At 40.1% G+C, this 15,187-nt stretch overlaps 2 protein-coding genes across 3 annotated transcripts in view; both read left to right on the plus strand.

Annotated features, from left to right (window-relative positions):
* Window positions 1–15,187, plus strand: part of LOC127437102 (integrin alpha-11-like) — a 563,744-nt gene that overhangs the window by 426,010 nt on the left and 122,547 nt on the right. The gene's annotated exons all lie outside the window — the stretch shown is intronic.
* The window catches only part of LOC127437101 (zinc finger protein 609-like), a 128,478-nt gene that overhangs the window by 97,870 nt on the left and 15,421 nt on the right, over window positions 1–15,187 (plus strand). For both annotated transcript variants that reach the window (XM_051691771.1, XM_051691772.1), the window contains one exon: window positions 1,365–1,590. In XM_051691771.1, the coding sequence (XP_051547731.1) occupies window positions 1,365–1,590 (226 nt within the window). The remainder of the gene's footprint in view (window positions 1–1,364; window positions 1,591–15,187) is intronic.

Consider the following 15,187-nt stretch of genomic DNA (forward strand, 5'->3'; position numbering starts at 1 on the left):
CTAATTATTATCATTACAATTGTTGTTGTTGTTATTATCAGTTGTCATAACAACAACAATAACAATAAAAATACTGAGTGAATATTAATAGTGAATTTAAGTCCTTCATCTGCTTGACAAAGTTGCACACTCAGAAAACAAAATCACAAAACCAATCAACTTACTGGATGTTAGATATTTTTCCTTGTGAACAAGACCGAAATACAGATATATTTGATGTGAACATCTCACTCATGTCTTATACTATGTTATTCAAGCCTTTAGAAGAAGTGATTTGTTTTATGTTCTTTCACATTTAATTTTTCACTTTCACAAAATTATACACACAAAGAAGCTTTTATTACAAATGAGCAAAATTACTTTGGTTTTGTCGTAAGATTCTACCATCAGGTTTTCCGCCTTTTTCTTGAATAATTCTGGAAGGGAACAGCTTTCCATAGACCATCTGTGTAGGGGAATTTAATTCACTACATGAAAGCCTTTCATTTTGGGATGGCGTTATTCTGTATATTAAAATGTTGTTTGGTCAGTACGCTAGCTGAACCCAGATTTTCAAATGAACTCCTAAACACGAAGCCACATGCCAACAAAGAAATAGACTAATTAATACAGAGTAGTTTAAGGTCCATTTTGAACATGAAATTGCCATTGATGGCACATTTATCTCAGCTCTGGATTTAATTCTTTGTCACCCAGCAAAAAGCCCATAATTAGATTATCAAATTGGCTCATGCTTGAAGTGCTGAATTTGCAGCAACATTTGTAAAATCAAATAGCTTTTGTGTCGGTGAGGCCGAACAGCTGTGGCAGTTATTACCTCGCGGCTTATTCTGAATCTCAACGCTTAAGCATCGTTGGTTATAATGAGTAATAATCACAGAGAGCGCTAATGGTTCTTGGCATTAAGGTTAAGTAAGCTGGGCTCCCCTACACAAGACGATGCTGTGTGCAGATATTTCACCCTGGCCAGTTTTATAATTGCTATAATTGAACGTTGAGGTTTGATGTTGAGCCTATATTATAGCTGTCTGTTTGCTTCACTTTAACTGTACGACTTACGCAAGATGTCGTTTATTTGAATCGGTGAATTTGCAGCATTCTCTGATGCTCAGTAGGCACTCCAAGTCTTGTTTATAACGTGTTGTTACCAAGAGAAATTTGGGAGTATTTAAATATACTGTACTTGGCAAAGAAAAAGTTTTCACAGAGCGAGCGAGCCGTTGGGCGTCTCACATTTGACACTATAAATCGTCACCATGCAAATGTAATGCAATTAAATCATTCTAGATGTGGGAGTCCTCTAAGCACGGTTTTTGGTGACGCTTTCAATTGCTAACTGAATGTTTTCTGAAATCTCCCTACAGATGGAGTCTCCGGTGTCTACGCCGGCACCGCCACCGCTCCATCTCCTCGCACCTGTCGGCAACAGCGACATCTCCTCCTCATGCGAGCAGATCATGGTTCGCACGCGCTCGGTGGCCGTCAACACCTCTGATGTGGCTCTTGCCACTGAGCCGGAGTGTCTGGGACCCTGTGAACCCGGAACCAGTGTCAACCTGGAGGGCATAGTCTGGCAGGAGACGGAGGACGGTAAGAGTCGGTGCCAAATGAATGTCATTCACAGTTGATGTTTTATTTAACATTTAAGTCATATCAGTGAAAAGGAAAAGGAAAAGGAGGGACGAGTCGAAATTGTTTGTTGTGGTAATCAACATTATGCAACAAAAACTTGTATTGAACCCGGAATATTCTTTTAAGAACAGGTATTGGGATTAACCGGATGAATATCGTGATAATGTCTAAACTTCTGTATTTTTACCCAGTGTAAAGGATGCTTAATCAAATTAGTAGTTTAGTCATTGAAATGTAACAGATGTAGCCTTCAAATCCTTGAGTTTTTTTGCTCTGAAAGTGTGCCCAGTACAAATTATCCTAACATTTATTTAGCTGGTGGCTTGTACTTGTCATGCATCAAGACAAGTGCACAGTCAGGAGAAAACACTTATACAGTATTTGCTTTATGTTGACAAAGGCATGTTGCTCCCTGTACACTGTTTCCAGCTCGGCTTCAGGTGTTTAGTGGCTGTCTTGCACTAAAAGCTTATAATGATTGACAGTACTGTTGCCGTTTGCCTCATTACACCATCCTTTTTCTCCCATAAAACTGATGTTTTTCATCCAGGACCTCTAGGGGGGTCGGCAGTCGTATGTATCTCTGCCAAACAGCTAGATTTAAGCTGTAAGCCATTTGTGTCTGTTTGAGCCGTGCAACAACAAACTAAATCCAGTGTTTTTCTTTTGAAATTGGTCAACGTTAAAGACCCTACACACGGTCATATTTCGTCCCATGTGTGCTATTTGTTGTGGAGTTTGATGTCTTTGATCATCATTTGATCATGTCTTTGAATTAATCTGATGGCAAGCTAACGGGACTGTGCATTGTAACACAAGCAAGTCAAACTCAGTTATTTGCAGAATCACTCTGCCTTAAACTATCAGGCAAGTGTTGAGCACTTTCATGTTCGCCCACACGTTCCATCAGCTCCATTAGCTATTGTGCACTGAATCACATCTCACACCACTAACATACAGTAGCACCAGCAAGGCTGAAACATGCTAGTTCACACCACATCAGACACTTCCTGTCTTCCTCTGTCACTGCATAAGTCCATTCCAATCACCCGAGAATACCCTGCGAAGTGGACTTAACAGGGTATATTTAGCCCTCTCAAGAAAGATTCCAGATTATAGGGAGTGTATAGGTTCAGTCTGAAGCTGCATTGGGAACAAGTGTGCATCTATATATTTCACTTCACAGGAAGTGGACATGGGAATTTACACATCAGTTATGGTGCACCACTTTGGCATGTTTAGTTAAAGCAAACGCATTGACCAGACGTTTCAGGAGTGGATACTATACAGTTGGGTGAGAGTGTAGAGAGAGAAGTGAATGTTACAATGCATTATCATGACAATGGGTTGCATAACAGTTAAGAAGACATATTGTACATTTAACCAAATCACATTTATTTTCACTTAAATTAGGAGTTTTCAATATGACTTTATAGAATTTATAGGTATTTCTTCAACATCGTTTTTATTAAAACAAACAGCTTTCTTGATTTCAACTTTAAGTATTAACCCTTATGTTGTGTTCTGGTCATTTTGAACTTTTTAGTTTTTTGTACGATTTATTTATTTTTTACTTAATCCAATTGGAATCAAATTCATTGACCTCGTTCACATATGGTATCTGAAAACACAGAAAAACACACACTTGTTGTGTTCCCGGTCAAAAATGACCGGACATTGGAATTGAATGGATTAGACTACAAAATACAGAAATATTAAGCATTCAGGAGCATCCCAATCCTTTACATGAGCACATATGTGGATGTGTGTTTGCACACACAAAGTCCTTGGACATGTGCACACATACAAACATACTAACACACTCACACAATGTGTGTTGAGTGCCCTCTTGTGCATCATCTTTCCATGTACACTCTTTGAGGAATATTTCAAGATCTACTGATCATATTATGTTGTGTTTGGGCTCGTTTGAATCGGGATAGTCTGCTGTAAGTTATGATATGTCATTGTCTATGTTATATGTATGTATCAAGAAGTAATAAGGAAAAACGTGACAAAAAGCCACACCTGTTTATTATTATATTTATGTGTGTCTGTGGGAATTTCACACACTAATACTCACTGCAGTTTGGCCACTGAGTGAAACAAATTTACTGATTACATTCTGCTAATTGAGACCTTTCCAATGATATATAACACATGACTATCTGATCTTTTTTTATGGTTTTACCAACTCTGAATATAATTGTTGTGATAACAAATTTGCAAATGATGAGAACGAAACAGTTCATATTTGTCAGAAAATTATAAAGCATTATTTAAGAATTTGTAAGTTCTGCTATATGCATTGTAAAGTCCAGATTCAAAGCTTTAAAATGACACCTATTTTGTTCAGATCAAGCAAATGTTTATTAATTAAGTAATTTTTTCCCCTGCAGAGAGTGTCTCACACTTGCCCAGTTTAAGCTCAGTTCAATGAATCATTCTATCAATAAAAATATATATTTTAAAATATGTCCAAAAAGCACAAAACCTGTCATAATTACTACAAAAGAAGTTGATTAAAGATCTAATGCAATATCTTGTGATAATATATGCAATATGAGAGATTTATAAACAATCGTAGTGGGCCGGTCATTTTTGACCGGGAACACAAAATGTATTAGCACAAAACGAACATAACACGAGTTAACTATGAAAATCCATTATAAAAAATACGTATTATTACATGTTTAAAATTATGATCCTCTAAATAAAGAGTGAAATAAACAGAAACCATTTCAATATTTACCGTGTGAAAATGATTTCTATCATTTTCTATTTTTCAAAAAGTCCCACCGTTGTGCCGTCATTTCCAGCACACCAAAACTATTTCACCCCTAATAAAGTTTGTTCCGAAGTTAGTGTACTTGTTAACCAAGTGGACAAAGTGTCAGTGAAGAGCAAAGAAAAATCAAGGGAAATATCACTTTTATTGAGCGTCATTTCCAGTCAAGCTGTCATTTTGACAAATTATGCAAAAAGTATACAAAGATGATTGTGTGTATTTAGCATATATAAATATGAAATTAGTCTTAGCAAGACAAAGGAGTCATCCATTTTATTGGAAAAGCATTGAAAATTAAATTTCCATCAGTGTCATTTCCAGCACATAATTCTATTAAACACATCACAGAATTTGAGATGTTCTGGAATTTTTATTAATTTCAGAAACACCCGTATGTATATATAATAGAGATGGATGTGTTATGTACATTCATATGCAGCAAATTATGGTAATTTATATTTACAGAAGTACATTGTCATCATATTCAAAACCCCTCGTACGCGACTGAACGACGTTACAGGACTGTCATTTTGTCAAGTGAACTTCTACAGATATACCCTGCTGAGTTTGTACAGAGCTGTGAACACTATGTACACTCAATCTCTAGTTGTGATGATTCAGTGTTAGTGCTGTCTCTGTCCTTAAGCTCTCATGGCAAAACAACTTCCATTTGACAAATGCTGGAAATAAGCCAGAGGAAGGTCTGAAAGCGCCTCCACGGAGTGTCACGGAAATGAGCAGTAACAGCCAAACCAGCATGCCTTGCATATGAAGGCTGCAGAGTTGTTAGAGATGTCTGATTGGATACCTGGAGGCTTTCTGAGCTCTGTAGAAAATTGTGTATTAAATGGTTTCTAGGATTTTGGTCCATCTGAACTGCTATACTGTGAATAAAACTAGCGTGGTGTTTATGAAGTCGCTTGGCGAGGTTGTGAATGAATAAGTGCGCTTATATGTACAATCTTACACTGATTATTTTCAACGCGACAATCTGCAGCATCAGGTAAACGCCTTAAACTGTGTTCTTTTGCCCATTATCCCTATTTTGCTTTGCATGTAAACATTGTAAATAGGCTTTTACAGTGTGTGCAGGGATGCACCAGTATATTGGTCACCAATATTTGTCAATCAATTATTTTTTTTCTTTCAATTTTCTCCCCAATTTGGAATGCCCAATTCCCAATGCACTCTAAGTCCTCGGTGGCGTAGTGACTCGCCTCAATCCGGGTAGTGAAGGACGAATCTCAGTTTCCTCCGCGCCCAAGACCGTCAATCCGTGCATCTTATCACGTGGTTGTTGAGCGCGTTACCGTGGAGACATAGCGCGTGTGGAGGCTTCACGCTATTCTCTGCGGCATTCACGCTCAACTCACCACACGCCCCACTGAGAACGAACCACATTATAGCGACCACGAGGAGGTTACCCCATGTGACTCTACCCTCCCTAGCAACCGGGCCAATTTGGTTGCTTAGGAGACCTGGCTGGAGTCACTCAGCACGCCCTGGATTCGAACTCGCAACTCAATTATTGACCAAATTCCAAAACAACAAACAGTAATATCGGTCATAAGCATATGAAATACCAATGGCTTATAATTAAATAAATGTATCGCATTATATAAAGTTTATAATAATTTTTCTGTTTGTAATATGAAGAAATACCTATATACTCTGATAAACCAAAGCATGTCGAATGCAAAATATTAATTTGTGAAATGTTCTGTTGTTCAGAAATGTTCTGTTGTTGAGATTTTCCACATCAATCATCATGTTATGTTTAATTTTATGTTTAAAAATCATTTTTTATCTTTTGTGTCAGTAAAATAGCAGTTGTACCAATTTGTGAATTTTTTAAAGCATAATGTTTAAGCAAAACATTGATCTGATGACAAAGTAATGTGACTTAAGTGGCAAAATATCGGTATTGGCTTATCGGTATCGGCCAAAAATTTTCATGTAGGTGCATGCCTAGTTTTCACGTGAAAACTCAAGAAAAGCCTGATAATTTCTTAACTCATGTAAGCAAGTTTTTCTAGTGTTGTTCTGTTTTTAGAATTAGCTGATTTTTTTATAAGATCAGTGTATTGTGCTTGTAAATACTTTAAATAACGTTCCTCGTAGTTGTGCAGCCCGTTTTTAATTAGAAGCTATACGGCAAGCAAAATGCTGCAAAAGAAAGATGAAACTGCTCTATTTAAGTGAACCCCGCCGTGCACACCAACATCCATGCTAGACTCACTGAACAATGCCTACCAAATCTCAATATCTCTGCATAAGACCTTGAGGTGTAAATGTAGCTTTTGTTTATGGAGTTAGCAATCACCAATAAATCAGATTAATTAAATTTACTCATGCATCTGGCTAGTTTTTCTGCATCACTGGTGCATGAATTATTCCTGCAGATTTGTTAAGTGATTCTCCTCCAAAACGTTGCATTCTGCATAACCAAAGTCATGTTCGTTTGCACCTAAAGGCAGAACAGCCTTTTGGCTGTGAAATTTGACTACCAAATGCTGACCTTTGGGACTGCAGTATTTATGGAGAACTGTGCGGTTCAAAGAGCGGCCTCCTCCTGAGCTGTCAGCGTGAGGAGCGAGGGAGGAGAGGGAAGTGCTAGTGACCCGCCAACCCAAACCCTCCTCCATAACCTGTGACAGCTCATCATGGGAAGAGGAGAGAATTGGGCAAGACAACAGTAGATTGGGAGAGCACTGCAAACAATAATTTCTTGATCAGTATATTTGTCTTGTTTTTCAGTATGTCTGGTATTAAGGTGCATTTTGAGTGAGGGGTATAAATGGTTCCAGAACGACATTTGTCCACTTCAACCACATTCGGAAGTGGTTGAAAACAAAAGTGACCACATTGGACTCATAGTGTAAATGCTCATCCGTTCGAATGTGTTCAAAATGCAGCTACACATCTGTCAATCAACCAGTGCACTAAAACAAAGAGTTTAAATGTTGCCAGTTTAATCCGGCTGTAAAAAGTACATAACCGTCCAATTGAAAAAAGTTAATGCATGTACATGCACAAGAACTTCACAGAACTTCCTCAGAGATAATATCTTGTTTATTTTTCTTACTTCCCTTGCAAATAGTTTTTCTTGTTTTAAGTAATTAATCTAACAAACTTTAGTGAGTCATATCCTTAAAACAAGAGAAACTATTTTCCAATCTTGTTAGAAAAGTCAACTTAACTCAAGATGTTTTCTCTGAAATTAAGTCTCATTCAGTTTTGCTTCTCAAGTCATTTGAACTGGTTTTAAGGAAGGTTAGATGTTTTTACTGGCGTAAAATACTTATTTAAGAAAACGATCTTGTGTAGTAAGCAAGACATTTAGGGTGCTTTCACACTAGCATTTCTGGTGCACACCTGGGTTCCTTTGGTGTCCTTAATCACGTAAGAGAATTGCTAATGATGAGATAGAATTTGCATCATTGCATGCTCCCAATCGAAATTATTATATCATACATTTCTCATACATAACACTGTGTAACAACTTTTTTTTTTTTTTTTTAAGTACATGTTATTTCCTAATTGCTTATGCCTCAAAAGTATTGTAAATGGCTATTATTCCCCACAAACTTTACTTTTGTGACCAGGACAGTGATATTTTGAAATGTACCTATTTCCAATGAGAAAACGGGCGGATTTGTGTCTTTCCGTTCACAAAGTCAGAAAAAAACAACATATGAATCCAAATTAACATGTATTTATACTCAAGTAATATTCAAAGCCGTGCTGCTCCATAATGGTAACAAGTACCCGTCTCTTCCCCTGGCTCACTCGGTGCACCTCAAAGAGGATTACAACAGCATCAAGACCTTGCTGGACGCCTTTAAGTATGAGTATGGCTGGGAGGTCATAGGAGACTTCAGAATGGTGGCATTCCTGATGGTTCTTCAAGGCGGTTTCTATCTGCTATCTATGCCATTGGGACAGCAGGGACACCAATGCGCACTACCACAGGCGGGACTGGCCACAGCGGACCGAGTTCTCCGTGAGGAGGAACAACGTCAAGTGGGAGCCACTGGTGGACCCCCGGAAGGTGCTGATGCCACCACTGCACATCAAACTGGGCATTATGAAACAATTTGTCAGAGCTCTAGATAAGGAGTCGGCAGCCTTCAAGTACCTTCAAGACTTCTTCCCTAAGCTGTCTGAGGCAAAGGTCAAAGCCAGTGTCTTCGTCGGACCACAGATAAAGAAGGATTTTGGATTCATATGTTGTTGTTTTTTTCTGACTTTGTGAACGAAAAGATACAAATCCGCCCGTTTTCTCATTGGAAATAGGTACATTTCAAAATATCACTGTCCTGGTCACAAAAGCAAAGTTTGTGGGGAATAATAGCCATTTTCTATACTTTTGAGGCATAAGCAATTAGGAAATAACACTTACTACCCAGGAACAAAAATTGTGTTACATAGTGTAATCCATTATCCTTGTCACATATACAGTGAAATTCGTTTTTCGCATATCCCAGCTAAGCTGGGGTCAGAGTGCAGGGTCAGCCATGATACGGCGAATCTAAGTTGCCCAACAGAGGCATCTTGGCATACTTGACCTTCTGGACAGGAGCCACCACTGCCCCACCATACCTGCCTCATATCCCGGACCAGAATAATGTGAACAGAGACCAGCAGGGGGAGGTAAAGTAATTGAACTCTGGTTCAGACATAGTGTGAAAGCACCCTTAGAAAAATGAAGGGAATTGCTTAAGCGAAGAGAGGAAATAAGACTAAGTTAGAAGCTCAGTGAATGTGACATGTCGTAAGTGCAGCGTTGCAACGCGCGCCATTCTACACTAATACATGCTGACCCCACGGGTCTTGATTCTGGAGTCTTGTCTCTTGCCACCTACTGACACTCTGAAATGTCAAGCCTCAAGTTTCCTGTTGTTAATGGCTACTGAAGTTCCTTTCTTGGAAAGACAAAATGCCTGTGGGGGCTTTGGTGAAACTGCCAGATTCTTTGATGAGCCAAAGATGTTCCTATGCTGGCCGGCAAACCTCTGCACACAAATAACATGTAACACCTTTGAATCATTGGAAACATTTTGTTTTCCAGTATGCTTATGATGTCTTTGAGAGAGTTCCAGAACAGTCACTCTTATATTGGGGTGTTGGCAACATTCATCATTGCTGTGTAACGTTTTGAAAGCATGATGTTCTGGTTTGCAATGAGCCTTAACCACAAACCTGTTGTCTTTTCCAAAAATAAAATAGAGGCTGGGGTTTGGAAAGCAGCTCTTGAACGGAAAATGGATTTCCAATTTTGTCATAAGCGATAACAAACTTTGGTCTGGAAGGCCGCCAGACCTTCTCAAACAATTAGAGGTTGTTTATCTGGTTTTGAGGAGGTCCTCTGAACTGTCTAAAACGTTAAGTGGCACATTTCCACCTCAACATCATGGAGTCGTCCAAACCCAGAGCAGAAGTCTAGCGTCGAGGCTATTGTCCCCTTTTCCGAAGGAATGTAATGAAGACAGACACTTGACATGTTGATGTCGTCTCAGACACGGCGGTCTGGAAAACACACAAAGAGCCCTGTTGGGCTGTCATGTTTGCCCCGGAGAGTGTAGTATTTATCCCTTTTCTTAGTCTCTCTTGTCTCTTTCTTCTTTCTGTCAGTCAGACTGATTAAGCCGCGCCAAGCACTTGCAGAATGCCAGATCTGCTCTGTTTCTCGCTCAGCTTGTGGTCAAGCCTCAACTCAGCCTTGCTTTTGGTTTTGTTCCACACTTCCCCTTTCGTCTCTATCATCTCTCCCTTTTCCTCAGATCTTTCATCAAAGTCTTTCTCCTCCTCGGCTAGCAGCCCTAGCATTTCACGGCAGGGATCCAGCTAGCTTTCTCAGTTCCTGTCAGCACACAGCAGGCTGTCGATATTGGACAACAATGTCCAGATGCAGCACATTCTCGCTCACATTTCTCTTCTGACTTCTGTAATCTGCAAAAACAAAAACAGTGGAGGCATGCTAGCTTCGAATGGACTTGAAATGACTTTCACAGAGCTTTCTTCATTAGTGATTATCGCCTGTAAACAGGAAGTCATTACTTGTATCATCATTAAATGGGAAGCTGTGTTGTATATGTTTTTGCAGGGGAGGAGCTCCATCTGTTGCAACAAAACTCTTGTGTGAATGTGTATCTTTAACACACGCTGTTGTATAAAAAGCCAGTTTGTGGCATAATGTTGATTACCACAAAAATAATTTCAACTTGCTCCTCAATTATTTAAGAAAAGCGCGCACAAAAATACGTGGTTGCAGTGAGGCAGTTACCATGAATGTGAATGGGGCCAGTCCTTAAAACAATAAAATACCCACATACTCAAAAGTATAGCAACAAGGAAGCATTACACATGTTAATGTGATTTTAATGTTGTAAAATCTCTTCCACCTGAATGGAGTGTGACCAAAATCTATTACAAGGTTTACCGGTGTTATTTCAGCATGACACTGAATTTGGACTGTCCGTGTGTCGAGAACCTGTGGCCCGCATGCAGACAGTCCACGCAGACTGTGCTCGGAGTGATCAGCAATGTGGACAATCGAAGTATACTTTGTCCTTAAGCTTAACTTGTATTTAACCCAGATCATTCCTTTAATTCAGTAACCACTCTGACAGATTCTGCACTAATTCAAGCCAATAACTCAAGAGTTTGCAAGTCTTTTGACCGATTCATTAAAAGAACATTTTATACAAATAATTTGTTCTTGAATCTACAGGAATTTTACAGTGCTGTTTTTGATAGCTGGTTGTGTCACCTTTAACAGCAACAACTTCAACCAAACACTTCCGATAACTGGAGATCAGTTTTTCACGATGCTGTGGGGGAATTTTGGCCCACTCTTCTTCGCAAAACTGCTTTAGTTCAGCCACATTGGAGGGTTTTTGTGCATGAACTGCCCGTTTAAGGTCCTGCCACAGCATCTCAATCAGGTTCAAGGACTTTGACTAGGCCACTCCAAAGCTTTAATTTAGCTTCTTTAGAGCCATTCAGAGGTGGACTTACTCCTATGCTTTGGATCATTGTCTTGTTGCATAATCCAGTTGCGCTTGAGCTTCAAATCACGGACTGATGACCGGACGTTCTCCTTTAGGATTTTCTGGTAGAGAGCAGAATTCATGTTTCCCTCAATGATTGCAAGTTGCCATGAAGCAGCAAAGTATCCCCACACTATCACACTCCCATCACCATGCTTGACCGTAGGTATTTATGCCAGATGTAATGGGACCCCTGTCTTCCAAACAGTTCCACTTTTGACTCATCAGTCCAAAGAACATTCTCCCAAAAGGTTTGAGGGTCATCAAGGTGTGTTTTGGCAAAATTCTGACAAGCCTTAATGTTCTTCTGGGTTAGCAGTGTTTTTCACCTTGCCACTCTTCCATTGATGGCATTTTTAACCAGTGTCTTTCTGATAGTGGAGTCATAAACCGTAACCTTTATTGATGTGAGATTTTTTTTTCAGTGGTATTGCATTACCACTGTAGATTCGTCAGCAACAATTATTTATACAGGAATCACTGTTGTGTACTGTTCAACCTTTCAGGATACCATTCCTCTCGCTTATAAACACCACCTGGCAACCCTTCATTGTCCTCAGGGAAGCTGCTGGGAAATGCAGAAAGTGTATAGCTGGGGGGATGGGAGCGTTCTCACAACTCTGCAGAGCGCAAGTTACTCAGCTGTGCTAAATCACTAGTGTGGATGTTACAAAAGGAGGACCCTCCACGTCCCCTCCCTTCCCCGCACTCAGGAGACCCGCTCACCTCAGTCATGTGACCCAGATAATCAGTCGAGGCAGCCACCCGAGCGAACAAGTCAAAGGATCACAACCTCATAAAAAAAATCAGGTCTCTGACAACAGATTCAATCCTCAGTGCTTTTATGGATGGTTGGTGTGAACCACGGAATGTTCCTCCTGTTGTCTTATGCAAAAACCAGAGTAGATCTGTGGACCGATTTGTGTTTGTGTTTATATAAATGTTAGCAAGAGTACATTTATTTCAGATTGAGTATTTCTTTGCCTATACAGGCATCTTGTCTATTTAACAATTTCTCCTCATCTCTGCCTGTTTCCATAATCCATCCCATTCTCACCAGTGTCCTAAAAACGGGGCTAATCCCAATTTAACTGGACACAATAACTTCTGAAACACCTCTTAACCCTTATTCCTGCGCTTGTGAGTGACTTGTTAGTTTGCCTTTGTCTCATCCCATCAAATAGATGCCCTTTTCCACTCTATTTCTTTCTATTTGACCTTCAGCCAGTGAAAAAGGGACGATGGAAAAAGACGAGTTAAAAAAGAACAGGCCCTGCAGCCTTGACCCCCACCAACGGGACAGCCATGCTTGCCCATTAATGAAACTCTTCAGAGGAAAAATTAGACTGGTGACCCAGGCGGTGAGGACCCCTGGGCTTTTCCCCTCCTCCGTTGGGCTTGTCAGTTCTTTGTTATCAATAGGATACTCTTTGATGGGGCTATTGGGGAAAGGTTGGGGGAAACTAACGGGGCCCATAGCAATGGCGGTGACCCCTTTATTGTTTGAAGGCAAGGGGCGCTGGGTGGTAACGGGATATAAGATGACAAGTGCACTGCTCTTTGTACGAAAGCAGGTCTTTGGGAGCAGACTTCCACTCCTCGAGTCACCAGCAGGGTTTACTTCTAGACTAACAGTGTTGGGGAATCTAATTCGAAACCATAGCTTGCCAAGCTACAAGCTACTCACAACTTAAAGTAGCTATGTAAATGTAAATTATACAAAATTACTTAATATTACTAAACATTTCACTTTTGCACAGGGGCTTAAGTGAATCTGTGAATTGTTTATTTGAACCGTTTCATTTTGCTGACAAATTGTAGTTTCGTCACGCTACCGAAAATGTAGTTTAAGCTTGTAGCATTGCTACTTTTAGACTTTTTAGGCTAGATTGTAGACTAAATAGGCTAGGGTTTACTTTATCATGCACACTCTGCACGAAATGTAGCAGCACGCAGAAAACCGATGTATACTTTGGCCTTAACCCATAAAGGGCTAGAGACTACCCTCAGTTGGGCTTAATTTGCAGAAGCTGCCAAAACATGGCTAGGGATTACAGAACATATTTGTTTTTCTCTTCAAGAAACGTGCTTTTTATTTTTTTTTTTTCATTCCCTTTTACCCTGGGATTCCTCTGGTGTGGCATAAAGCTGTTTTCTGTACATCAACATCCACAGTCTTTATTTTTTTAATCTTTTTTCATAAGCTATTTCTTCCCCTGAATAGTTATGTGTAAAGCAAGCACATAAAGTGCCTGCGGTTATGTGTACAATTTAACAAGTGGTACCTGCCCTTCAAACAAAAGACAAAAAACAAACAAGCAAAAAACTCGACTACCTTTAATCATTCAGGGCTCTTTAGTATCAGTTTCCTGACTTGCTGAGGCAGCAAGCTCTTCTCTTAGCTCTGAGAATGAGTCTGAAGTCTTAGTTTGGACTTGTCTGGCACACCAATTTGCTTCTCTTGGCAGCACAGCAGCCCAGAGGTATGCAAAACAGCCATTGAAAGCCTCACACAGCAAGTGGGGTGAAAACAGCCAGAGCTAGCACAATAAACAGCTCTCAGAATAGGGCTTTACTAAGCAAGTTCACCAGATTATGAGTTGCACGGTGAGAGTTTGGGCAAGCTCTTGCAAAATCAACAAACAATGACATGCCGTTTTAACTTGTCTATGGCTGCAGTAAATTTGTCAGATTGAATTAGCTCAAACCCTCTAATGTAGCACAGCATGTATTAGTGCCGCTTGTCTTGATAAAGGAACGAGTTTATAGTATTAAAATGGTTTATTGCAAGACATCTAGTTTGTCGATCTGTGGATAACCATTTGCAGAATTGCAGATTGCATTTGGTTTAACTGGCATAGAGGGAAGGGAAATGTGTAACGTTGAAAGAATTCACCAGATAAGTGGAACCAACTGCCTGAGGCTCCCTTCCCCAGAGAGAGGGAGAGAGTTGCAGCTTGGTTAATGATTGGGTGGCTTTCAGGAGTGAATAAGTGGCTGCTTCATGAGCAGATGGGAACAAGGTTGGATTTTTTTACGTCTCATTGTTCCAACCCATTCTCAGCACCTCGTTTGCCTTAATCTCCACAATTAGCAGCATTGTCTTAATCTGAGACCAAAACTGTGAGAATGCTAACATTATCGTCAGGTCATTTTCTGTGACTTATTACGGATATATGAAGACCTGGGGTGCGGAGGGCTAAAAAGTATTCTTCACTTTTGTGCATGCTGGTATGTGTTGCGCACAGTGCATGCGATGCAGATTTCTTCATTAGCAGGCTCTAGACCAGGGGTTGGCAGCCTATGGCAGGTGTGCCAACACTGGCATGCGGAGGGGTAATCACTGGCATGCCAGCAACGGCGAGAGAGGAGTAGTCTATTTTATTTATATGAAATTCCGATCTATATCTTGATGTAATCCATCCTCATGATCGGCACAGCCATTGACCAGGAAAATAAAAAATGGCACTCCATGTCAAAAAGGTTGCCGACCCCTGTTCTAGACACTCAGACATTCCGCGTCTTTGCACGTCATCAGCGCATGCACCTACTATTGTCTGTGCTAAAGAGTATCACAAAGTAGCTGTAATGCGCATGCATCGAATGCGTCAAAAGAGTATACATTGAAAGGCTGAGCGCTCAACAACGTGCGAGATGGAACGTGCACACTAAGTATACCCCAGCCTTAAGATTTGTTACGTTTGTGTTTGACAGA

This window comes from Myxocyprinus asiaticus, chromosome 48 (genome assembly GCF_019703515.2).
Source record: "Myxocyprinus asiaticus isolate MX2 ecotype Aquarium Trade chromosome 48, UBuf_Myxa_2, whole genome shotgun sequence".
Classification (NCBI taxonomy): domain Eukaryota; kingdom Metazoa; phylum Chordata; class Actinopteri; order Cypriniformes; family Catostomidae; genus Myxocyprinus; species Myxocyprinus asiaticus.